Source organism: Ammospiza nelsoni, chromosome 9 (genome assembly GCF_027579445.1).
Source record: "Ammospiza nelsoni isolate bAmmNel1 chromosome 9, bAmmNel1.pri, whole genome shotgun sequence".
NCBI lineage: Eukaryota > Metazoa > Chordata > Aves > Passeriformes > Passerellidae > Ammospiza > Ammospiza nelsoni.
Genome location: NC_080641.1, coordinates 34,147,683 through 34,172,077, shown reverse-complemented (window position 1 = coordinate 34,172,077; position 24,395 = coordinate 34,147,683). Strand labels below are relative to the sequence as shown.

General features: G+C 42.6%; 1 protein-coding gene across 2 annotated transcripts; it reads right to left on the bottom strand.

The window, feature by feature from the left end:
- Positions 1–12: 12 nt before the first annotated feature.
- Positions 13–20,610, bottom strand: ATG4C (autophagy related 4C cysteine peptidase). Of its 2 annotated transcripts, XM_059478619.1 has the most exons (12): positions 20,533–20,610; positions 20,202–20,293; positions 17,832–17,962; positions 16,948–17,031; positions 16,095–16,328; positions 13,368–13,689; positions 10,947–11,017; positions 9,708–9,844; positions 7,446–7,524; positions 6,706–6,782; positions 3,770–3,889; positions 13–1,171 (listed from the first exon to the last, which is right to left on the bottom strand). In XM_059478619.1, the coding sequence occupies exons 3-12, from the start codon at positions 17,905–17,907 to the stop codon at positions 1,001–1,003; spliced, it is 1,371 nt and encodes a 456-aa protein (XP_059334602.1). In that variant the 5' UTR covers positions 17,908–17,962; positions 20,202–20,293; positions 20,533–20,610; the 3' UTR covers positions 13–1,000. The 2 variants fall into 2 exon arrangements, with proteins under 2 accessions (XP_059334602.1, XP_059334601.1); XM_059478618.1 differs by lacking the exon at positions 20,533–20,610 and having other exon boundaries at positions 20,202–20,482.
- Between the last annotated feature and the right edge of the window lie 3,785 nt (positions 20,611–24,395).

Here is a 24,395-nt window from a genome sequence, read left to right as displayed (position 1 = left end):
AGGCCCATGCACTTCATGTTTTCATACCTCTTTTATTTCCCAAGCAGCGTTAATAGGGTTTTTTAAATATTGTATTTACTTTGTTAAAACATGAAACTATTTCTGTACATTTGTTTGCAATCTGAGAACAAACACCACCAAGTAATCATTTGTACAGTAACAACACATATCAAAACAAAAAATCATCACAGCCCAGAATCTTCCACATCCACCCCCCTCTGCTTTGATTTAAAAGCTGCTCTGGCAGGAGAAGCCTCACCATTATGGTAGCTGAAACAGGAAACAAACACTGCTCTCTTCTAATAATTGTCTCCAGCTGCTTTGATTGGTTGCAGTTAATATTAATAGTATAACCTTTAAAAATTGTGGGGAAAGGTAATACTTTATCTTCACTCCTCATATTAAGGCTCCAAAGCAAGCTTAATGAGAAACCATTAGAAAGTCATAGTGCTAAATAGTATCTTAACTCCCAATTCAGCCTATGTAATTATGGCAGGGCTGCCAGTGCCACTGACTCCTGATCCATCAGCCTCACCTTCGCAGCAGGAGCTGCCCTGCACGGTGCCAGGCTGGCAGCACAGCTGGCACTGTCCCCTTCCCACAGGGACAGCTCCAGCTGTGCTGCAGGCAGGAGCACCGTGGTCTGCACAGCCCTGGATGTGCATCCCTGGCAAGGCAGCCCCAGCAGTGCCTGGAATGGCACAGGAGGGCACAGCTGGCATTTGGGGACAGGCCAGGCACAGCTGGCTCTGAGCAGAGCATCTCCTTCACTACCACAACTGCAGACACTCCTCCAGCCAGCAGTGAGCAAAAATAATTAGTACATACATTAGTAACCGACATCTTAAAGACTTTTAACATATAAAACATTATCATCTTTATGAAAATAGACCAATTTCAGTACAGGCTTGCCTTTCTGGGGAAGGAATCCAGGTACATTTTACAGTTAAAAGGCAAGTGTTCTCCTGGACAGCTGCCGACACTCTTGTGTAAAATGTCCTTAAAGCAAGACAAACTCCTCTGTGCTAAATCTCTTCAGCCTTTTCTTCTCATCCTCAGAGAAAAGGTCATTTTCTTCATGGAGTGGACTGGAAGCAAAGTCATAGTCTCTAGAATGACCCTTGACAAAAGTAAACAGGGGATATTTCTCCTTGGATGAAGATTTCAGCATCTATAATGTAAAACAAGCCAGATAAAACATTAATTGGAAATTAAGAAATTCAGCAAACACAGATATTCACCTGATGATGACTGCCAAGTAAAAAATGCATTATTTTAATTATGTCATTAGACAAAAGCATTACACAATCTAAACATTTCCTCCTCCTATGAGATATTTACTTCCCTTTCTCAGGCAGCTGCTAATTTCCTGCCTGCCCCTGGTTTTGAGCACACAGATCACCTGTATGTGCTGTCAGACCCGGTGCAACAAAGAGAAAGATAAAAGGATAAAAGACAGAAGATAAAACCCTCTACAAAATAGTTAATGGCCATAAGGGTCTCCTCAAGCCCAGGTGTGAATTCTGCAGCAACTGAGCATCCTGGGGGGGATTTTTATTGTGGAATCAGCAGGTGCAATATTCAGTGTTTTTATTAGAAGTTCAAACACAGTCAGCAATGTAAATAAGGCAGGCAGAGCACGTGGCTCAAACCAGATTGGTGACAGTCACAGGGAACCAGGGGGCCCAGAATCTGTGTTTATAAATAAGAAAACTGAGCATGGAGAAAGGGGGTGTGGGGAATGATAAATAATGAAACAGATCAGCAAAACATCTTTAAGAGCAGATAAAACCCCACTAAACACTGAAAAACACTTCAGCCTTTCAGGGTGTTTGGTCCACTGATTTATTTTTTAATTTGTTTTACTTTTTCCTACCTGCTTGGGAAAAACCAGCCCAGTGTTGCAGTGGCTGCAGAACCACATCTGACTAGAGATACACATTGTGCAGAACTAAAAATCACTGAGCACCATTTCAGGAGAACAATCAGTCTGAAACAGGAAAAAATCCCCAAAGAGAGCTTCAAACAGTAAGAACTATTTAAAATATGACAGTCAGGGGTTGAGGGAGCATTTAAAAAATAAGAAAAAATAAATCAATCCCAGTAAAATCCTGAGGTTCCACTGCCTTGTCTGTGTTCAGCTCTACTGAAACTTCAATTTCCACACTGAGGGAGGTGAGGAAACTCTAAACACAGGAACTGGGCAAGGAAATGCCCAAACCAAGTCCAGGGGAACCTGGTCAGGATTTGTGTGACTCTCATCACATCTCAACAGTGACCACAGAGAATCTGGAACTCTGAACAACTTGCAAGTTTCCTAATTTATCTGTCTCTAAACATACAAAGCCATAATGTTTATCCTCAAGTATAAAAGCTAAACCTTATCTCTCACCTCTTATTACCCAAAAAAGCAGGCAGAACATGGATTTATTTAGTTCAGCCTCCACAGGGCACACTAGGAATGCACTGAGCTTTATGGTTCAAAAGTTACCACACTGCAATTGCAAAAAAAGGGAAAAATGATGGAAGAGAAAAAAACCACAAAGGATGTGAAGGAAGGATTGCAAGATCAATTGATAGAATGTTTCTGACATTGTCCCTGTATCCAAACTTTCCCCTCTTTTCAAACTGACACTGCCTGAAATGTATTCCTATAAAATAATGTCATTAATATTAAAGAGCTTCTATCTAAAATACCAGGATAATAACTCCAACACTTGGGTCAGTCAAGAGTGTTTTCACAAATTGTGTTCAGGAAAAAAATCTACTTAATCCCAAACTTGAAAGAACGGAAATAGGAAAATGATAACTTCTGCTGGAACTGATTTTGTAATGAGATTTTTTTTTTTAACCATGTTATGACATTCTGTGTGACAGATCAACAAGGAAGAACAGAAACTTCACTATTTAAACTTTCCATGGATCTGCTGCTTAGGAACTTCTTTAAATCTGTTTTCTACCTCTCTGGGTAAGAATCAAAGAAACAACTTCAGCATCAATCAGTATCTATTCATTATAATCAGTATTAAGTTTAAAAAAATGCTTTTTTGGCTGTAGTACTAATACCACTAGTAACAGTACTAATGCCACTTCTCAGGACATTCCATGTGCTGGACAAACATGAATTCCTTGTGCTGCTGTGGAATATTAACATCGAGTCCATCTGCTGCTGCATCCTTTCCACAGAGCATTTTCTGAAGCCACCAAACTCAGAGCAGCTCAGAGAACACACAGATGATGCTGCATTTCATACCCTCACATCCTGCAATAACTAAGGAGAAAAAAACGTGATTCCAATGGGACCTAAATGAATCCAGAGCAGTTTTTCCAGGGGAAGGATGGCTCAGACAGATTTGCTGGGTGGCACCTGCTCTGTGCAGCTCAAACCAGAGCCCTGCAGCTCCCACCGGGAAAAGCCCCTTGCGTTGGGGAGAAATAATGAACAATTCGGGTTTGCTCCAACATTCCCTTGTCCCCATCCCCACCCACGCCCGGGCTGCCCCCCAGCACCCCCGAGCCTGCCCGGGCCGCGCTCGCAGGGCTGCAGGGACATCGCCACGTCACGAGTGCCACCTCGTGGGCCCGCCCGGCGCCGGCCCCGCTCCGGGAACCCCGCCGGGATCGACCCCAGCGGCGCCACCGAGTGTGGCAAAGAGCGAGAAACGCCACCGAGGAACCGGCTCTGCTCAGCAGGGCGAGGCCGATCCTCCTCCCGGCCCCGCGCCCCTTCTGGCCCAGGGATGGTTTGGGAACTCCAGCAGGCACCTACCTTGGTGATTTCTTCAGACGCCTTCTCAAAGTCCTGCACAGTCCTGCAGTAAAATCCTATGGTGCAGCTCGGGTCCATTTTTTTGAAGGACATCTTTTTGGGAGAAGGACAGTGGAATGACTGCAGGTTTCCCAGTTAAAAAACACAAAACACGGTGACAGTCAGGAATGGCACAGATCCACGTGTTTACTTCTGTTCTCCCCCAACAGCTTAAAACATCCAATGCCCTGCAGCACCTGAATTAAACCCAGCAACCCTTTGGAAGTGATTTCTCCCACCCTCCCCAAATATCCAAGTGATTGCACCCTTCCCCAGCCGTGTAAAGCCTCCTGCTGTTCAGGCTGCATTCCCCAAACTCCCCCCCACACACACCAGGTTAGTTTGGAATCTGTCACAGCTCTGCTGCTCCCAGCAATACTTTATGAATATTCCCAAGGCAGAGAAGGTGAATGCTCTTCTGCAAATTGAATTTGTAACAGCTTTTGCACTATCTTACTGCTTTACTACCACTGCCCAGTGCCCCTTCCCTCCCCCAGCCTCCATAAAAGAGACATAATGGAATAAACCAACCTCATGCATTTTCCTTCAGTAAATGAAATGGGTTCAAAAACCCACAAAACACACAAAAGCAAAACCATATTACAATGATCCACAAGTAGGGAAAAACCAAACATGCTCTGCTTTACAAATGGGTTTTTCCTCACGTGAAATCTCTTTCCCTGACAGATGCTGCCCCGCCAGTGCTGTGAGCTGATACTTTCAGCAGCCCTGTTGTAAGACAAAACAAACACAAAACCCCCTTCCCCACACTCCTCACTCAGTTTATGAGAGGAAAAAATAGTATATTCCATCTATCCTGATTCTGTGGTTATTTATTACAGGAGCTGCAGTTGTGGTGAAGCTCTTTGTCCAATACTGCAATTATTTCCTCACCTGCTCTCAGAGGGAGCCAGTCCCCTCCACTCTGCCTCTAACAGGCAGGATGACCCATCATCCTCCCTCTATTAAATCTCTTTTTTTGCTAATCACAAAAATCAATCCACAGAAGACAGCCCTTGTTCCCAAATCCAAGTGTAACCATCCCTGCAGCAGTTTTACATAATAAAATATATTGTTCTTTCCTGGTGGTCACAAACCCAAGAGGTATTTCTGTAAAACCTCTGCTAAAAACATCCACCAAGATGATTAGGGCTATTTCTGCAAGATTGATTTCAGCCACTGCTTTGTCTCCTCACTGTTCCAATTTTATAAACAGCAATTGTATTTTTAATATTAATTCCTGAGTCTTCAAATGCATAAAAAAATTAAAAATAAAATTAAACCCTGCCTTCCACATGCCATAGCAGCAACCCTGTCCCTACAGTTGTGCAGGAGGTTTAATGCTGCACAAATCACTGCACAACAAAGAGAAGTGGGGAGGATTTTTTTTTCCCATTCCTTCAAACAAATGGATGCTGGAAGCCAATACAGAGTGGATTGATTTCCAACTTATTCTGGACAATTTGTCAATTTTGAAAATACTCCCTACAGATAAATCTAACAAGCAACTATCCACACTAAGAAAGCAATTTCTGTTTACTTTTGACATTTCTGGACAAAGATATAATACTATTAAATGCAGCAAGCATTAAATTGCAATCTATTTTCCGTCTGCAGGAAAGCATTAGGATGAGATCAAGCCAAGCTGGCAGCTTGCATACCTTCCAAACACAGCTTAAAACCTTGCTATTATTTAGAAATTCAGATTAATGCCAGTCTGCAGCACAATTTTGAGGCTGAGTCATAGGAACAGAACCCAAAAGATGTGTTTCTAGCTTGGCCACAGCAGGACCTTAAGGAATTCACCTCAGCTCTGCTGCTCTGTGCTCTTCCCACCTTTTGTCTGCTTTTCCCCAAAGTGTAAAATCTTCAGGGGCACTGGAGCAAAACACAGTTGTGAGGATAAAGGGAAGGAGCTGGGTGATCATCCCAGGCAGAGCTGGCACTCACCAACTCCTGCTCCAGACACCTCAACAGGACAAACCTGGAGGAATCTCTGAACACAGCCAAAGCTCCTGCCTGGGGTATCTGCTGACCCATTCTGCTGCTGGGCTCTCCTGCTTCACCCAGAACCTCCTCATTTCCTAGAGAATCCTCCACTTCTATCTTAGGTAATATGCTAACTTAAAGCACTTTGTTAAGCATAAATAATGACAAACATGAAGTGTTTGCTGTAAGGCCTTGACACCAGGCCTCTGCAGGCCCTTTGGGATTTTTTATTTATATATCAGTAGTTCTCCTGAGCACCATTTGATGGGATTTTGCCCCAGCTCTGCTGCCCTGGCTGTGGATGCCCCTGAGGCTGAGCCAAGAGCTGCTGGAGTTCACCTGAACTTGGGCACAGGACCAAGGAGAGTTTGTGTGCAAGGCTCTGAGGCCACTGAGCTCTTCCTTGCAGCTGACCATATTTTCCCAGGGCAGCTGTAAATTGAGTTCTCTAATCACCTCCTTTAGCTCCATCTATTTCCAGGCTCCTACTATTGAATACCACAGGAATTCTCCCTGATGTTGCTTGTAATTTAAATTAAAAAAAAAAAAAATAAAATGACCAAAAAGACAAACTTATCAACCCCAAATCCAAACAGGCTTAAGATCTACAAATATCATCTATTTTCTTTGATAGAAAATCACTTAAATGAAGTGATCATCTATTTTGGAGATTTTATGGTCATTAAAAAGAAAACAGATGAAGATTAATGAAGTAAAAATTAAACCTCCATATTGAGATTTAACCTCTGGTCATTTTTGTTGATTATAGGCCTATAAAGAAGGGCAGGACATTGATAAATAACATGTAACTGTAAAACCATAAAGCTGCAGCTAGCTAGAACAGCTCTAAATAATTAGTGTTTGATTCATATGGGAAGCAAACAGTGCTAGCTCTATATCCATAGTACCTCAAGAGGGAAATCCTTTATGCTGACATCTACAAAAGATTGGCAGTAATGAGGATCCATGTAAATCAAACTGTCATCTGCAAGGACAAAACAGAAGACAAGTAATTCAAAAAACACCTTATTATTACACTGCTTACAATCCAATTTCTATGCAGAACAGCTGGAAAAAAAGCCAGTGAGTAACTGCTTGCCAGGCTGATACTCATTGACTGAAGCATAGGTTTTTGCAGGACAGATTAACTTTTGCATAATCAAATATGCTTGTATAAGCAGAATTTTTATAAAGTGATGAAACTGTCATTTAATTTTTGGTGCTAAAATTACTTTTACAAACACACAATTATATTCTGGAGTTTGCATATGAAAAATGTATCGCCCTGCTTCATCCTGACAGCAAGAATATATTGCTTGTCATTTAGGCATCAACTAACACCACTTAAAGCAGGAGAGAGTAAATACCTAAATAAGAACTGCCAGGCAGGAACAGCAAACGCTCCTCAAGTTTGGTGAAACAGATAAATTATGCCTTGTTTATGCAACAAGAGAAATTAAATGTACATTTTACAGAATCCAATTACTCCGTGGGGTAAATGACAAATGGCTGGACTTGGGGAGATGTGATGAATTAATAAGGTGCTCATTTTACTATTTTAATCATGCTATTTCCCACTGCTTCTGTATTAACTTCCTAACTCTGAGAGAAAAAATACTGAGGAGACATAACACAGTCAAACACTCACCTTGGAATCCAGCAAAGTAATAGGATTGCTTGGGTCTGCCACCAATGATGCCAACACAGTACTCCAGGCTCAAAATTCCCTAAAGCAAGAACAGGGAATCATTAAGATTAACTAAATATTAAACTGAATTAAAATAATTGCTCTTTGCTCTTTTAGGCAAATGGTTTTGGTTTTTTTTAGAGATTGACTCCATGACTTCCTGAGGCCTGACCAAAGTGAAACCACACCAGCAGATATTCCAGAGACTTCCCATGAGATACCACACATGTTTTTGAGGAGGAGACAAAATGTCACACATTGAGCACCAGTTCCTCAGTCCAAATATCCCAATGTTTGAGATTTTCAGCTTTCACACACATTTCCATCCTCTGCCCCTGGGGACTCTTCCTTTGCACTCAAAGGGACAAGCCTGGCCACAGCATCAACTTTTACATCCTGGGCAGAAATGCCAGCTGAAGTTAAGAGCAATTAATTACAAGGTGCAGCTCCAAAAGCAGCTGTCCCACATCCAGGGAGGAGAGAGAAACACTCAACAGCCAGGCCCCATAAACATCCCTGCAGGTGGCCTGGGGAGCAGAGAAACCAGAACCTTCTGAAGGCTGAACTTTTGGGAAGGGGACATTTCTCAGTGTAAGAAGGGAATTTTTCTTTCAACAACAAGATCGATATTGGCAGACTACTAACACCAAAGCTTCTCAAGGGAAAATCTTCCCGGCTTAGACAAGGATAAAGTCACTTAAAAACCTCCCCTGAGATGCTACAGAGTCAAATCCAGCATGGTTTACACAGGTTAAGGAAGTGATGCTTATTTAAAATATGAACAAGAAGGTTTCCTTAGAAAACTTCTTTAAAATATAAATGAGAAGGTTTCCTTAGCAAATGCTCTGAGCAGCACAGAACATTCAGGCAGATCAGAGGCAAAGGCTCCAGAGCCAAGGAGGGCAGAGCAGAGAGGGAGCAAAGCTGCTCAGAGTAATGGATAACTGTTTAATCTATGGCAAGCTCCTTGTAGAAGTGAATTATAAAAAATTTATCAATTTTCACCCATAAATATAAAACCCTTTGTAGAAATTACCTCTTGTGCTACATTCTAAAATCTGCATTTTTAACTTAAAGGCAGACTCCAAGAAATGTGGTCACTTCTTGGAACAGCCAGGGAGACACTGGAGTGACTGATTCAGGCAATTGAGAGCCCTCTCATCTCAGCCTCCATCAGGCTGCAACAGCCTTGGAAGGGAGCAGCAGGAATCACTCACTGCAGCCAGCTGAAAACTAAAACTGTCCCAAACCAGCTGTCTGAAAACACAGGGAAATAATCAGGGAAAAATTTAATAACAATTTAAGTTCATAACTTGAAGGCCTTTACCAGTCTGTCTTCCTATACCAGTAAAAATCAAAATGTTTTCCTGAAATGTTACAGTGAACAGAGAGCCACAAATAAATCATGTTACAGACTCTCAGCCTTTGTCCGTGCTCCTACACTGGGGTAAATTAAAAATGAACCCAAAATTTTCAGACAGATCAAGAGGAGCATGGACAATGAAATAAAAGCAGCAGGGCTAAGAGAACAAGGCCTTCCCTAAGAGGAGCAAGAGGCAGGATTGCAGCACATCCTCAGGTACCTGCAGAACCTCTGCTGACAAAGCCACAGCACAGACCTCCCCCCTCTGCCTTCTCCTTCAGTTTGCCTTTTTCCAGCTCATTTTTATTGTGGTAACTGCTTGCTACTCCTGCACCACCCTCCTCAGAAACATGCATCCAGACAGGGAAAAAAACATTCAGGTAGTGAATTAAAATATCAAATAATTCTAGGGGAACAAAGAGACAAAAGAAAATGGGAAGAACAGACAGGCAGCAACTTAAAACCATTTGAACCGTTTTCTTATTTAAGAAAATAAGAAACAGGGCAAGGAATGGACTGTATTTATATTTTAAAATGCTGCCTGATCCTTAGTTACATATGCTATTAGAGTCCTGCTAGATTAAATTACCATTTGTAATTTGAGGCACTGCATTAATGTCTTTTCAGGTGGCTGCTGGAGGAGCAGGACAGTTATCACTGCTTTACCAAGGGACATCATGTGCTCTGCAATTATGTCTGATCTTGTAATAGGGAAATTTCAAATCTGTAAAGTCAAACTTTACAACCTTCAACTGTAAAATCCCCACCACAGGTTTAATGGGGAGAATCACCCTCATGAAGTTGCTTTTCATATCCCCTTGTGCTACTCTGTGAAAAATGATGGAACTCTCATTTCATACCTTTACAAACTCCAGGTAGTCTGTGTTTGTTCTCTCCCCACCGAGTCTCACAGGAACCAGTATAATTACAGCTTTGGTGCCTGCTCTCCCAGAATCCACCAAGGAGCACTGCCTGTCAATAACATCCGAGCTGTAGACTGAGACACACAGAAACATTCACATCTCAAACACCTCCAGGTTTCAGAGACACACCTCAGTGTGACAAACTACAACTGCAGCCCCTCCAAACCTGGCTGTCCTCCCAAAACACAGCCCTGGTGCTGACAATGTCACACTTTCTGTGCTGCCAGGCACTGACCCCCAAGAGAACACTGAATTTAATCTAAAGCCGTGGAGAAGCTCCCAAAATTGAATTACAGAACAAGAATTATAGGTAAGTAGTTTGAATAGAAATGTGTAATACCACATGGTGAAAATTTAAAGTTTTAGAATATAATAATACATATATATAGCAAGATACAGGTTTTAGAACAGTAGCTAGTCCTTCTTCTTCACCTTCTTTATGAGTTTAAGTAATATTGTGTAATTATATTAAAAAAAGTCCACATTACGAGGCACAGGTAGTTAGTTATTAAGTTAAAAGTAAAAATAATTTAAGTATCATTTCTTAATTAGACAGTTTATCCTTAAAAAACCTTACAAAAACAGAGACAAAACTCCATTTTTAAATTGTTAAAGTCCTATAGAGCTCACAATTTATAAGACTGCAATATAAATAAGAACTAATAAACATCTAAATCCAAACAAAAAATACCATCTCACACATTTAATCCCAACCTTAACAAAGAAAAAAAATAAAACTCAACACCCAGGTGACTCAGAACCAGTTCAGCCTCCTCATTCCCAGCAATATTTTGTGGAATGGGAATTGCTGCTGCTGAGTTGCAATGCCAAGGAAATGCAGAAGGGGCAGGTGAGGAGAAAGCCAATAAATATTTATTGCTGCATATAAACTTCTAAAAGGAATAATTAAAACTTGAAAGCTTCCAACTAACAGAAACATCTCCATGTAAAAGGAGAAGAGGCAATAATTGATTTGCTGATTTGGAATTCCACCATAAAATACCAAACCAGCAATGAACAATCTGCACATATCAAGAATCCCTTTGTCTACATAATCTCAATTTTGTGGATCCACTCATAGGGATTTTTTCCCTCTAAAGCTCTATTGTTAAGTGCTAACTGAAAAGCATAAAAAGCATTTTAAATGTTTGCAAAAATCTACAAAATCACAGTTACCTGTACAATCCTGGGCAACATAGACTGTTACTCCTTGCAGCTCAGGGTCTCTTGCTTCTTCAACAGCTTTTCTAAGTGCAAACACAAAACTATTTGACTTATCATTCATTTAAAAAAATTAACAATAAACAAACAAATTACTTTGTTTTTTTAGAAACAGGTTGATTTTAATTGTTTGTGATAGGAGTTTTTTGTTTGTTTGGGTTTTTATAGCATTTTTTTTTTTAATTCAAGACACCTTCCCTTTGTGACAAACACAGGTGGTGGGGTGGGATTTTTATTTGTTTTTAAACACTGGATACCAAGATCCAGCCTGTATATTCCATGGATGTCATGTCACCACATTTTCCAAGCCAAGATGACAATGCCTGGCTATTTAGAAGAAACAATGAAACCCACAAAAACAGGCCCCAAATCCCACAATAACGTCCAATGAAATTCATATTCATTACTTTATTTCTTTCTGTTTATAACCATTTTCTGTCATGTATATTGATGATAAAGGTTAAGTTTGCTGACAAAAATACTATTTTCAATTCACTAGAATTGAATCTCTTTATTTGACCTCAGTTCATATAACAAGCCACAAATTAGCACCTAGAAATAAAGTTTCATCAAAACTTTCAAAAAGATAATTACAAAATTAGACTCTCCTCAAAAGACTAAGAGTAACAGACCCAAAAATGAAAATAAAATCCATGTTGATTGTCAGAACCATGGTCATCTATCAGGGACAGCATTTGCAAAGAACGGGAACTGTTCAATATCCAGGATTTAGCTTTGATTTCAAGCACACACCTGCACTGAGTGGTCACCATCCCTTTATTCCCCACTCTGTTTTGAGGAGTGGTTTAATGCAGCCATTCCCAAACTATGAGGGAGCTGTGCACTGTCAGTGCTGCTGCAAGAGAGAAAGCTCCAGGAAAGGAAATTCTGCAGGGCTGGAAATCACCCCTGGGGTTGTGGTGAGTGTAACTCTGCACCAAATCCCCCCTGCTCCCACTAGGGAGACAAATAATTTAACAGATAATTCATTAAAGCAAGGAAAAAGTCTGACTGCTTCCACCATGAGAAAAAAGTAGAATAAAGCACATCAAAAATGCTAAATTCCTACATTCCTATTTGCATCTGCATGGATGCATACCTGATTATTTCAGTACAGCTGCACTTCATTAACATAACATTAACACTAAATATCAAATTATTCTATTTATATATGTATCTATATAAATGTATAAATGGATGAACTTTGCCTTCTGCTTTTTAAATTATTTATTAGTGATTTGGTTTATAAGTAAACTGGAATCTACTAAAAAAATAAACATATAAGACTACAAAAAAACCCCCAAAACAATCAAAGAACTGGATATCAAGGCTCACAGCATGGAGAAATTTGACTTTCGACTTTTTTTCTTTAACCACGCTGAATGTCACAGACCCTTTACTTTTACTGGGATATAATTATAATATTAATAGTCCCATGCATTTAAAGTTTCACAAGAATTTGATGTGTGCAAAGAAATGCTGAAAACATCAATTTTAGCTCTGACATTTCATTACACTATCAGTACATTACAGCCCCCAGGTTACAGTATAAAAAAAAAAAACCTCTAATGTTATGCATGTTCCAAGGTTGAAAGAGTGGTTAGTTTTTAGAACATTTCACTAAATGCAGCTCTACTTAAAAGGGTTTGGGAGAGATACTTGGGATTCCACAAGAAACAGGAATGTTGTGTTTTTTCCTGAAATAAGATTGACAAAAGCTCAGCACTCAGTTCCTGCACCTGCTGCTATTTCCCTTCCTGCCTATGAAAAAGCTCTGGAATTGCTCCTGCTATGGGTGTTTTACAAAGCCAATAATGAACAGCTTGCTGCTCAATTAGGCTGAAGCAATCTCAGGACACTCAGAAATGCTCCTCTGTGATGTGCCAAAGGGAAGGAGCAGAGAACTGAAGGTGTTTTACCTCAAATGTCCAAAGGGAAGGAGCAGAGAACTGAAGGTGTTTTACCTCAGAATGTCCAAAGGGAAGGAGCAGAGAACTGAAGGTGCTTTACCTCAGAATGTCCAAAGGAAAATAACAGAGACCTGAAGGAGTTTTACCCAAAAATATCCAAAAGGAAGGAGCAGAGAACTGAAGGTGCTTTACCTCAAATGTCCAAAGGGAAGGAGCAGAGAACTGAAGGTGTTTTACCTCAGAATGTCCAAAGGAAAGGGACAGAGAACTGAAGGAGTTTTACCCAAAAATATCCAAAGGGAAGGAGCAGAGAACTGAAGGTGCTTTACCTCAGAATATCCAAAGGAAAATAACAGAGACCTGAAGGAGTTTTACCCAAAAATATCCAAAGGGAAGGAGCAGAGACTTGAAGGTGCTTTACCTCAAATGTCCAAAGGGAAGGGACAGAGACCTGAAGGTGCTTTACCTCAGTATGTGTGCCACCACGGCGGGCCCGTACCAGTCCCCCGCCATCTTCCCGGATTTCTTGCCGTGCTCTATCAGCTGGTGCAGCCCAAAGGCTGCCAGGGGGGAGTCCCCGAACCAGGAGATGATTTTCCTGTGATAAAGCTCGTTCCTCCTCTCGGTGCCATCGCAGTCCCTGCGGGCAGGGGGCCGGGCCAGCAGCCTGGGGTCCCTGTCGGCCGTGAGCGACGCCTCCAGGGAGGCCGTGAGCTTCCTGACGGTGCTGCTGGGCCACGACTCCGAGTCACAGCTGTCCATGGCCAGCGCCTCTGGCCACACCCAGGCTGCAGCGGGAAAAGGGAAAAGCCACAGCAACACTCGTTTTATGGCACAGTTAGCAAAGCACTTCCCTTTGTCCCCCTCATTACAGTGATAATGTGTGTTTTACACGGCGCTGTTAACAGGTGAACAAAGAAATCTGGAAGAGCAGCATTTGCTTTGATTTTTCTGGTGACCATCCCAGCCAGCTGAACAAACAAAATACACCTGATTACAGGTAAGAACTCTCTTACATATTAAATACATGACTGTTACTTCAATAGTACCCAAAATCCTCTTATCGGTGTCAAAAAAGAAGTTTCAAAAATCTTTAATTCTTCTTATTTTTCAGTTATTAAAAAACCAGGCAGGCCTGAGGAATTATTGAAATGTTTGTAAAAGCAAACAATTCTTCCTGGCAAAATGGCAAAGAAGATCAGCAGAGAAACAGGCAGGCAGGATTTTTTATTCACTAAATTCATTAATTCCTTTAGATTACAAGGCAAACTTGTCTAAATATCAGTGAGTATCTCCAGTCTGCTTTTCCCTATGGATGGTGCATCCCACACAGCATTCCTCCTACAGAATGGGGTCCAGCAGGCCCAGGAAGTTGCTGGAATTGTCCCCCAGTTCCAGCAAGTACTCCCAACACAGAGCCAGCTCAGTGTAAAACCCTCACAGGCCCTGCTGTTCTGGGCTCTCAGCTCCACACTCCAGTCAGTGTCTCTAGCACGGGCATTTCAAAGTAAAACTTCAAATTTAAAACCAAAACTCATTCCCAACAACATTCAGCAATATCTGGAACATTCCACATGGCAGTGGAAGTGTAAATATCTCAGCTAGAAACTTCAGGCAAGTTTTGCTTCCTAACAGAAACAACACCATTAAACGAGAAGGAAAACATCTCTGGGAAAAGAGTAAACAGCCATGAAAAACTTCCTGTAAACATCTAAATATGTTTCCAAAGCTGCCCAGATCTCATAAAAAGCTTTTCAAAAGATAATTCACCAGCTGTCAGAAGACCAAGTGAGGAGCAAAGCAGCCCAGAAAGACCATCCCTACCCCATCTTTCTGTGGATTTGGATTGCCACAGGAACAAGAGCACTCTGGAATCACCCCATCATCTTCCAAATTAGGATACAAGGGGGACACACAAGGAATTCTTTGGAACCATGGATTTTAAAGATAGAAACCTGAGTGGTTTTTGTTTGGGGTTACTTCCAAACGAGCCATTACGCACTCCTGCTCACAGGGAGTCTTCTGGGCAGGTCTTGAATTTCTTTTAAATGTGTATGTATAAGAAGAGTGATATTTAAGGGATTTGTGTTCTCAGCAGAAGTATTTCCACACTTTTGGATCTGTGCAGTCAGTTGAAAGAGATAATGAATGTTTTAGAGTTAAATACCCACAGCCAAAGGCACAATCACAGAGCCAGTCCCACAGCTCAGTCCTGGCACTGCTGGAACAGACTCTGTGCTGCAGCTGGGCTGGGACCTTGCTCCCAGCTTCCCTCAGAGCTGCACAGCCAGGGCAAAGTGGGATCAAAACAGGCTTTCAGAAGGATCTTGTGCTGGAGTGCTCCTGAGAGCCCACAGATGGCTGAGCAAACAATGGCCTGTGTTCTCTCACCCCCTGGCTGCAGGGCCGTGCCTTGGCTCATTCTGAAGCAAGCAATGGGTGATTGTTATAAAGGGACAGACATTGGGATGAAAGGAAAAGGTGTTTAACTCTGCCAACCTAAAATACCTCCCTGCAGGACACGGCCAGCCTGGAACAATGAGGAGGACATGGACACTCAGCCCATGACAGCAGGAAGTGTCCCACAGCTCCCAAGGGTCCAGCTGGCTGTGCCTGAGGGAGGACTTTGAGACAGTGCTAAGGAAAAAAGGGAAGTTCCTCTCTAAGTACACAGGGGGAAGGGAAGGAATGACACAGTGAACATTTCCACACAGAGAATGATGTATTGAAGTTACATTAGAATCCTTCTAGGAACTCAATATATTAACACCAGGAGAAATTCAATAATGGACAACTTTAGAACTGCTAAAAGAACATCACTTCTGCCATAGCCCACAGCTATGGGCTGGGGAACTCACTCCTACATCTGGAGTTCAAGAAACAATCAAATTTCCAGAGAAAATTTAATTTTCTGGGCATGTGCATGGGTGAGAACACCCAGAGAGGGGGATCCCACTTTTGTGATGTATTAACTCACACCTGAATATTGGGAACTCCACAGAAATTTGCTTTGGCACACTTTGGTTCTCAGAAGAAGGGTAGGACAGCCCAGTCTCTGTGCAGTCGGACACAATTCCAACAGGAGTGAGGAGCCCACAACCAAAAACAGCTGGCCCTTCAGATCTGGGGTAAAAAAAGGCCATTTTGGTCTGCACAGAATGCCTGTGCCAACACAGAGATTTCTGTAACTCACCTCTCCCAAGGAAATGAAGCATCAGCCCCTGAGCCAGCAGCATCTGCCCCGTCCTGAGCGTGCAGCCCCAGCCACAGTCTGTGGTGAGAGCAGAGCCCTGGATCTGAGGGAACTCCTCCCTGTAGGTCAGCCAGATCCTGGAAATGAAATCCTTGCGGAACTCCTCCACGTTCCCCGAAATCTCAGCGCTGATTTTGTCAAAATTGGACCCATCTGTAGAGAGCTCCCCAGAGTCTGCAAGGCAAAGCACAGCTTAAGCTCTAATTACTTTGTTATGGCATTCCTGTTATTAGTAACAAATATCAAATTTAAATTTACAAAAATTCACAATTGCCTCAAGTGCAGCAAAGGAGAGTTGGAAGGCAAACATAACAGAAATGTGCCAGATTAAAAAGAAAAAAAGGAAAAATCAAAAGAACCATAGAGACACCACTGTGCCAGTGGAACCACTGACCTGCAAATAAGTGCTTAATTCAACCAACTGTGAATGGTCAAATAAAGAGAGAGACTTAAAACACTGCACACTGCAAAGTGATAACAAAGGTGTTGGTGCAGTGACCCTGATCAGGCCTTGCCACTACTTCCCTCAGGAGTACTTAGAGAGAAAATCTCCAGCTGATGGTAAATGAAGTGCAAATTACAACACAAATTTTTACAGAAAGCACAAGGTTTTGATGCAAAATCTGAATAAAGCAGGTTAGGATGGGCTGCATTAGAGGAGGACATTTAAATGAGTATTTTCTAAGCTCTTCATATTTACATTTTGTATTTGGTAATTGTTAATGCCAGTCTTTCTAGAAGATTAAAAATACCTTATTCCTGCTGAGGAATGAGTGAAGAGCTCTGTACTCACCCTCACTTTTGAAGTGGTAACATTTTCCCAGCAGAAAAACTGGGGAGTTCCGACTGAAGTAAGTTTTTGTTTTCAACACCCAACCTAAAATAGATGCAGAACAAATACAAATTTGTGACTGAACTTTCCAAAAGGAAATGCTGACAGCATCTGGTTAAGCCAAAGGTAACCCTTGAAAGGGGAATAAAAAAGGAAGCATTGACATTGGGTTTTGGTCACATAAAAAATGCCATAAAAGGTACAGTGGCTACTATTCCCTTTCAACCATGTGACAGCCTCAAAGAAAGCAGGAAAAAAAGCATCTTTTCATCTTGTCAGACATCTTCAAAACAGCCGTGATTAATAAAGTTTATCAGAAATCTGGTGGTAAATCTGAGCAACCTCAGTCTTAAAGGGAAAGCAGAAAAATCGAGGAGAGATTAGAGAGAAAGGGCACACTTGAAAATGTGGTTGCTCATAAACAAATTACTGATGTTCAGCTGTGGAAAAATGTTACTCAAGGGTAGATTCTTCAGTGGAGTTTGTAACTCACACACCATCCTATTTTCTTCTATAAAAGCACATCTATAAACAAAATAAATCTTTGTGCAGATGATTCCATATTATCCCTGTTTAAAAACCTATGCAAATCTAGAGTAATTTACAAAATATATTTACTGTTTCCAAAAGAAATAATTTTAAGTAAAATTATGCAAGATTTATTTGAAAAAATGAAAAGCTAAGGAAGTTTTATAGCGGGGCTTGTTTATAACATCAAAGAAAAACCTGTTACAAGGGCCATATTGCATTTGTAGTATTAATTAGTTATGATTGCATTCATGCCAACAAGAAACACTCCATTCCTTTTAACGAGGACAGACCTCCCCACACTGTGCTCCACTTACTGTATTTCATGTTGTGCCATGCAGACATAAACTTTGATTTGATCTTTTCTACTTCATCTGTCCCCGTGGCCTCCATATTCAAATTCCAGAGAAAAAGCCATCGCTGTCTTGTGAGGCTTTCAGTTCTGCTGCTGCAAAAACCAAAACAAAACACTCAGCATCATCCCCCACCCAGGCACTTAAGCCCAACGTGGCCAGGAACAGCAATAAACTCACAGAACCCTCCACACCAGGCACTGAGAAGCAATCCCGTGTCCCATGAATAAGTAATAAAATAATTTAATTCCAAATATACACCAATAAAAGCACTGCACAAAGCTAAATAAAAGATAATGTTCTCCAGCAGCTCTGCCTTGTACCATGAACTGCTCCAGAGCACAAAACCTGTGCTGGCACACGAGCACACTCATTTTAGCAGCACTGAGGTGCAGAGCTGACATGCAGCCCACTAAACAGAAAAGATGCTCTTCTTTTCTGCTGAAGAGAAAACAAAAAGCACTTTTTGTGTTCAAATCCACCACAGTGCAGGCTAGTTTTGTAAAAAATCCTGATAAATTTGCTAAGGAAATGCATCTTTACAGGCTCTTTCTGTGCTGCAAGATAAGACAGATTTCACCTTAAAAGCAACCTGAACTGGTAACAATTGGTAATAAAGAAATAAACAGGTAATTGGTAATGCCTTTGTCCCTGTTTCCAATAAATCTGGGAAAATAGGACAGAATCCCCTCCACAGCCCAGCTGCCCCATTTGTAACAGGAAGTTTGCTGTTAATTAACAGAACTTCCTTCACCAGGTGTAATCTGCCAGTGGATCACCTGGAAATACCTGACACACAGAGTTTCTGGATGGTATTTGGTGGCCCAAAGCCTTGCACAGAGAGATGAAAAATTAAGAGCTCCTGCTCAACAGCAGCTCTTGTGGGACATCAGAAGTTGATCAACAGTGGGACATCACTGCAGCCTTCACAGAATTTTTATCTAAGTTCTGACAGCACCAGCTGACCTGAGCAACAGTGAAATTCCTCATGTAATTCATAAACTTGAGCCAAGAAAAACCTATTTGCTATAAAAGGAGTATCTAGAACTGTATTTACCTTTCTATGTGCTATTCTCCATGGAACAGGGATCAAAAGCAGGACAAAGCCTTAAATGGGTCACTTCTCTCCACTGGGAACAAATTTTAAGTAAACCCAATCACTGACAGTGTAATTAAGGAGAGGGTGAAGGTGTCAGGGCGGCAGCATCACCTGAGGGTACTCACACACATCCTCGTTTTGGGATCTGCAATCTGCTGCCCAAACCACCCCTAGCACTTTCCCACTATTCTCTCATAAAAATCTGATTTTTGACAGAAAAATAAGCAATGCCAACTCACAAACATGAGGGAAGGCTGAGGTTTTCCTAGTGAAAATAACAAGCCTTTACATCCCTGCTGTGATTAGCCTTGTGTTAAGCTGGGGAAGGAAGAAAAGGAGAATTTCAAGCTGGGTTTTAACTTCCTGCCCTTTCCTCCCATCTTTTTTTTTCTTTAGGAAAAAAAGGAAAGCCTGACTGTATGACCAGCTCCAGACAGCAAAGCGGCAAAATGAACTTTTTCAGGAGTGTTTGGTCCTGTGTTCCCTCACATGATCCATCAGCAACAACCATTTATCCAGACACCACTGATTGCCCTAAAAACCAATTCCTGTAAAAGCTTCCTCTGGCTAAAATTAGAAATGAAACAAACTCTACAGTCTGAAACGGCTTGAAGACAAAATTATGTAAATGAGAAAAAAGCTAATTTTCTTTTCAAAGACAATGGTCACCACAGCACATTTATCTTTCCTCCTGGTACATTTCTTCTCTGATATTATGCTAAAGATGCAAAAAGGGCTTCCAAGAATGCTAACACAAACCAGGTATAATTTTTTCATGAGGAAAACACAGGTTCTTGCCATCAATGTAAGAAATCGTCAGTAAGAGTTTCACGACATTAATGGAACAGCACCAGGAATATTAAAGGTCCCGAAAATATTAAAGCCTTGAATATCAAATGACCAAAGCGCAAGGTTTTGTCCCGAAGTTGCCGGATTTCTGAAGTTGTTCGGATGCTCATCGAGGATGATGTTCCCTCAGGGAGAGCAGGACACGGCTGGAACTGAGCCCCAATTCCTGAGCCCCCTGAGGGGATCCCTGCCGGGAGCGGCCGGGCGCTCACAGGGATGGAAAACACCCCAAAACCCCCAAAACAGCGTTTGTGTGCATATACAGCAGAAAAGCAACGCAAGCTGCCGGTAATACCGCAGCGGGAAAGATGAATGAAGCCTCAATGGGGTAATTATGAGATAAATGATCTGCTATTAACTAAGACTTGTCTGGTTTTCATTCGTACCTTGAGGGAGCCCGGAGCGGCGGCGGCGGCGGTCAGCGGCACCCATACGGAAGAAGGACGGGGAGCAGAGGCCGGAGGTCATTTCTGAGGCGCTGCAAACACATTCGAGGGCAGTTAGAAACGATACCGGGAAGGCGGCTCGCCAAGAAAGCCAGATTATTCCTCAGTCTTGCAGCAGGGACGGAGCGCTTCGCCCGGCAGGACTCGCAGCCGAGCAGGAGCCCACACGCACCGCGGCAAGGGGCTCGGCGGCTCCCGGCCCCACAGGACACGGCCGCGCCCAAGCTGCCGCTGCAAAGAGCCCGTCCCGCCGCCGCCGCCCGCCGCTCACCCCTCACGGAGCCGCCTCCGCCATGCCCGGGGCCGCCCGGACAGCGCGCGGCCTCCCGGCGCCGCTCCGGCCGCGGCGCAGCGGCGCGCGAACTACAACTCCCGGCGGGCGCCGCGGCGAGGGCGAGGCGCGGCCAGCGTCGGGCTGCGCGCAATGCACGCTGGGAAGTGTAGTCCGGAGGGAGAGCGTCTGGGAGGCGGGAGAGAGGAAGAGAACGGAGGAAGAGGAGGGAAGGAGGGAGGAAGAGGATGGAGGGAGGTGGCGGGGCCGCGCCGGGCCAGGCCGGGCCGGGCCGCGGCTGGAAGCGAAATCCCAGCCCCCTACGGGTCTGCGGCTGTCCTTTAACAGCGCTTCTCTCTTTGCTCGGGATTTTTAGGAGGGGCCTGGTTTTGTTTTGATTTTTTTTTTTGTGGTTTTCTTTGGGTTTGGTTTTTTGGGTTTTTTTTGGTGCATGTGTGGTTTCCTTCTTTTGGTTTAGGTGGTTTCGATTTTTTGGTTTTTGTGGGCTTTTTGTTAGTTTTGTTTTTACTTTTGTTTTTTAATTCCGTGTCTTTTGATTCCTTCACAGCAAAATGCTTCCCCAGATCTCCAAACTCCCTGAAGGATTTCAATTTCCAGCCTAAATACCCAGCCGAGTGTGCTCCGATTCAATTCTCTCCTTTATTTCCTACCTTAAAAGTCACATCAAAACCACTGCATCTCCTCTCACTCTCCTGAGGGGTTTTTTAGGTTTTTAAAAAGTGTTTCGTAAAGTAGGTTCTTCATTAATCTGTTTGTCTTAAGCTGCTTAAAAATACTCATTGGCTGTATCAGGAGCCGAGCTTAAAAAAAAAAAAAGTGCAGGATTTGTGGAGGATTGAGCTGAATTTCTTAGCTGTCTGGAACTGGCATTAGTGCTCCACCAAGATCCTAATATTCCTGCTTTCCCTGGTACTCACCAGCCCAATTTTGGGTTCATGAAACAAAGTCATGTGGTTTTTTTTTTCCATTTTGTGATTTTACTGCCTTCTGCTGGTCAGAGACGATCAGGCTGAGCTTAATTTTTTATAATCAGCACATGATCTAACATTTAGCTGCAGTGAGCTGCCAACAATAGATGCTTTGTGTATTTCGTGGTGTTTTGGTTTGGGTTTTTTTCCCTGCAGCCTCATGGATATATTTCACATAGGAGGGTTGATCAGTAAAGAGGATTGTAGGTTTTAATGTGCAGACTACATCTTGTTCCAAAAGTCTGCTGTTGGCCTGCGGTGGGGATGTAGCAGATCACCTTTCTAATCCTTCCCTGCCTTTCAGCTCCCTGCTTGCCCTTTGCTCCCAAGATAAAGAAAAAAAGATTTAAAAATAAAAACCCCTGTTGCTGTTTGCATAAACTCATAAAACTGTGACAGTGCAGAAAGAAAGAGGCCTGCTGCCTCCAGAATTTCATGATCTGTTCTAGGAATTATAGTTGTTTAAAGTTTTATCTTTGCTTTTATTCCCTGAGACAGAGATGGATGTTCTTGTCTGTCTGTGTAGGGGCTGCAAGGTGGAGAGCTGAGGAGCTGACAGGGCTTGGATCTGCCTAAATGTGCAAGGAATTATCCAGCTGATCAAAGGAAATGGCTCTTCCCCTTCCTGCACCTTCCTGCTCTCAAATTTAATAACCATGCCCTGAATTGATGGGCCACACCTGGATATACCCTGTAAATCCCTGGGCAGGCAGGGGATGAGAGGGAAGGTATTTATTTTCTGCCTTTTTTGCCACACAAAACAAAGCTTTGATTGCCAAATAATCACTCAGGCAACCATAAATAATTGTCTGTAAAAGAGAGAGTTTTCTTCACATCCACCAATTCCTATTTCTGTAGGAAAGGTTTGCAGAGGGAGTGGGAGGGAACTGAGTTCAACAAACTTATAACAAATATCACAGAGTTCACACTTGCAACATTTTAATGGCATAAAACCATCTCTGAGCTCCATTTGAATGGCACAAGGAGATTTTGAAAAAATATAATTTGTCTCTATTTTTTAATAGGTGAACAAGGTGTGTAACACCAAGTGGCAATGGCAAGATTAAACATTAGAGGAGATACTCTGATTTATGGAAATACACAACATTTATCCTCCAAACACTGCAGAATGGTAAGAGAACACTGGGCAGTGGGGAATGAAGCTTCTGCTCCTGCCACTCTTCCATCATCAGTAATCTGCAATATATTTAGAAAAGCTCATTAAACATTTGGCCAAATGTGCTTTCCCAAACATTGTTGCCTGAGGAGAGCAGACCTTGGGTCAAGTAGCTGGAGAGAAGGGAATTTTCCTCATTTATTTTTAGCTTCATTTCCTAGGGAAGTAAGCCATCTGTGGTCTGTTTCCCTCTGGAAAGTTTTGAAACTGCTCTGAGTTCAAGTTTGCAGAGCCTCAGAGATGTTAAATAATTCCAGTTTTTGTGGGAGTGGCTGCTCAGGTCAATGGAGACTCTGGCACGGGAAAAGGGGAGAACATGGGAATTCAGACTGTGAGAGTTTGTGCATCTTTCAAACACAGTGAGGGTGAAGGGACAGCAGGAGCTGGATTGCTCTGATGTAGTTCCCCCCAAAATTAGCCAGCAAACTTCTGCTGGGACCACTCAGTCCCTCCAAATCCAGATTTCCTTTGTCCCAGGAGGAGGAGGCTTCAGCAGGATGAGTCTGTGCCCAGGCTACCCTTAATGAAAGATCCTAATTATGCAAAGGGAAATAAAACACATTAATACCACTTATAGGGTGCTGAACTGGGAAAGGTTGAGAGCTGTGCTCGGGGTGGAAACGTGAACTACAAAAATGATAAACATGAGCAGGAATTAATGGAAGGAATTAATGGAAGCTCACTTGGGAAGACTTTGAGTCCTTCTCTGGGTAGATTTAATTTCTTGAACCCACCTTTTGAAGTGAAGAAATGCTAAATAAATGTACCAGGAGACAGTGGAGCAGAAGTGAAGCTGCCATCAAACACCACCATGTGAAGAAGGCTCTGGAAAGGCTGGTACAGTTCTGTAAAGGAAATAACAGGGATGTCAGGGATGTAGTGAAGGCTGCAGCAATTTGGAGAGTCCTCCCTCCTTCAATCTCCTGGTTTCTCCAAGAAAATTTGGGTACTGGGCAGCCTGAGAAGAGCAGCACATTCTCTCCTGCCAGAGCTGTCCAGAGGAGATGGTGTTTGTGACACTCGTGTAACTCTTTATATTTAGAGAGTTTTTGCCAGGAGAGCCGGGGTTTGGCCCTTCCCGGGGCTGCCAGGAGGTGGCTCCCTGCATTTGCAGTCCCTATTTACGCCTTTGTTTATGGAATTACTCCGGACGCCTTTTCCCTGGAAAATGTTTCCCTGCCTTTGCCCTGAGGAAGTTTACGTCAGGAGAACAAGGAAGCCCTGGGCTCAGGAAATAATCTGCGAACAGGCAAGGCAAGGATCAGTTCGCTTCTGACCAAATGTTTTCTGGCTGGGATCCAAAGGGATTTTTCTTGTGCAGAACCTAATCTTGTACAATTAGGGTCAAGGAGTTACGTGTGTGTTGGTAGGGTGCACTTACCAATATATAGCCCAGTAAAAGTCATCCTCAATTATAAAAGAATCATTTTAGTCGCATGTTTTAAAGGATGCAGGTGGTTCATGGTGAATTAATTAAATGCTGCTTCATTCTTCCACTTCCAGTGTCCTGTGTCCAGGCCATGGATCCTTTTTGGAGGCAGGGATGTTTCCCAAAGGCTGATGTGTTCTTCTGTTGGAACCCAGCGTGGAACAAGCCAGGTTCCTGCTTTTGCTTCCTAAAACATGGTGAGGAATTACAGTGTGTTAAAGAAGAGTAGCTATTCAGTATCCTCATAATGGTGGTAAAATTCCAGGTT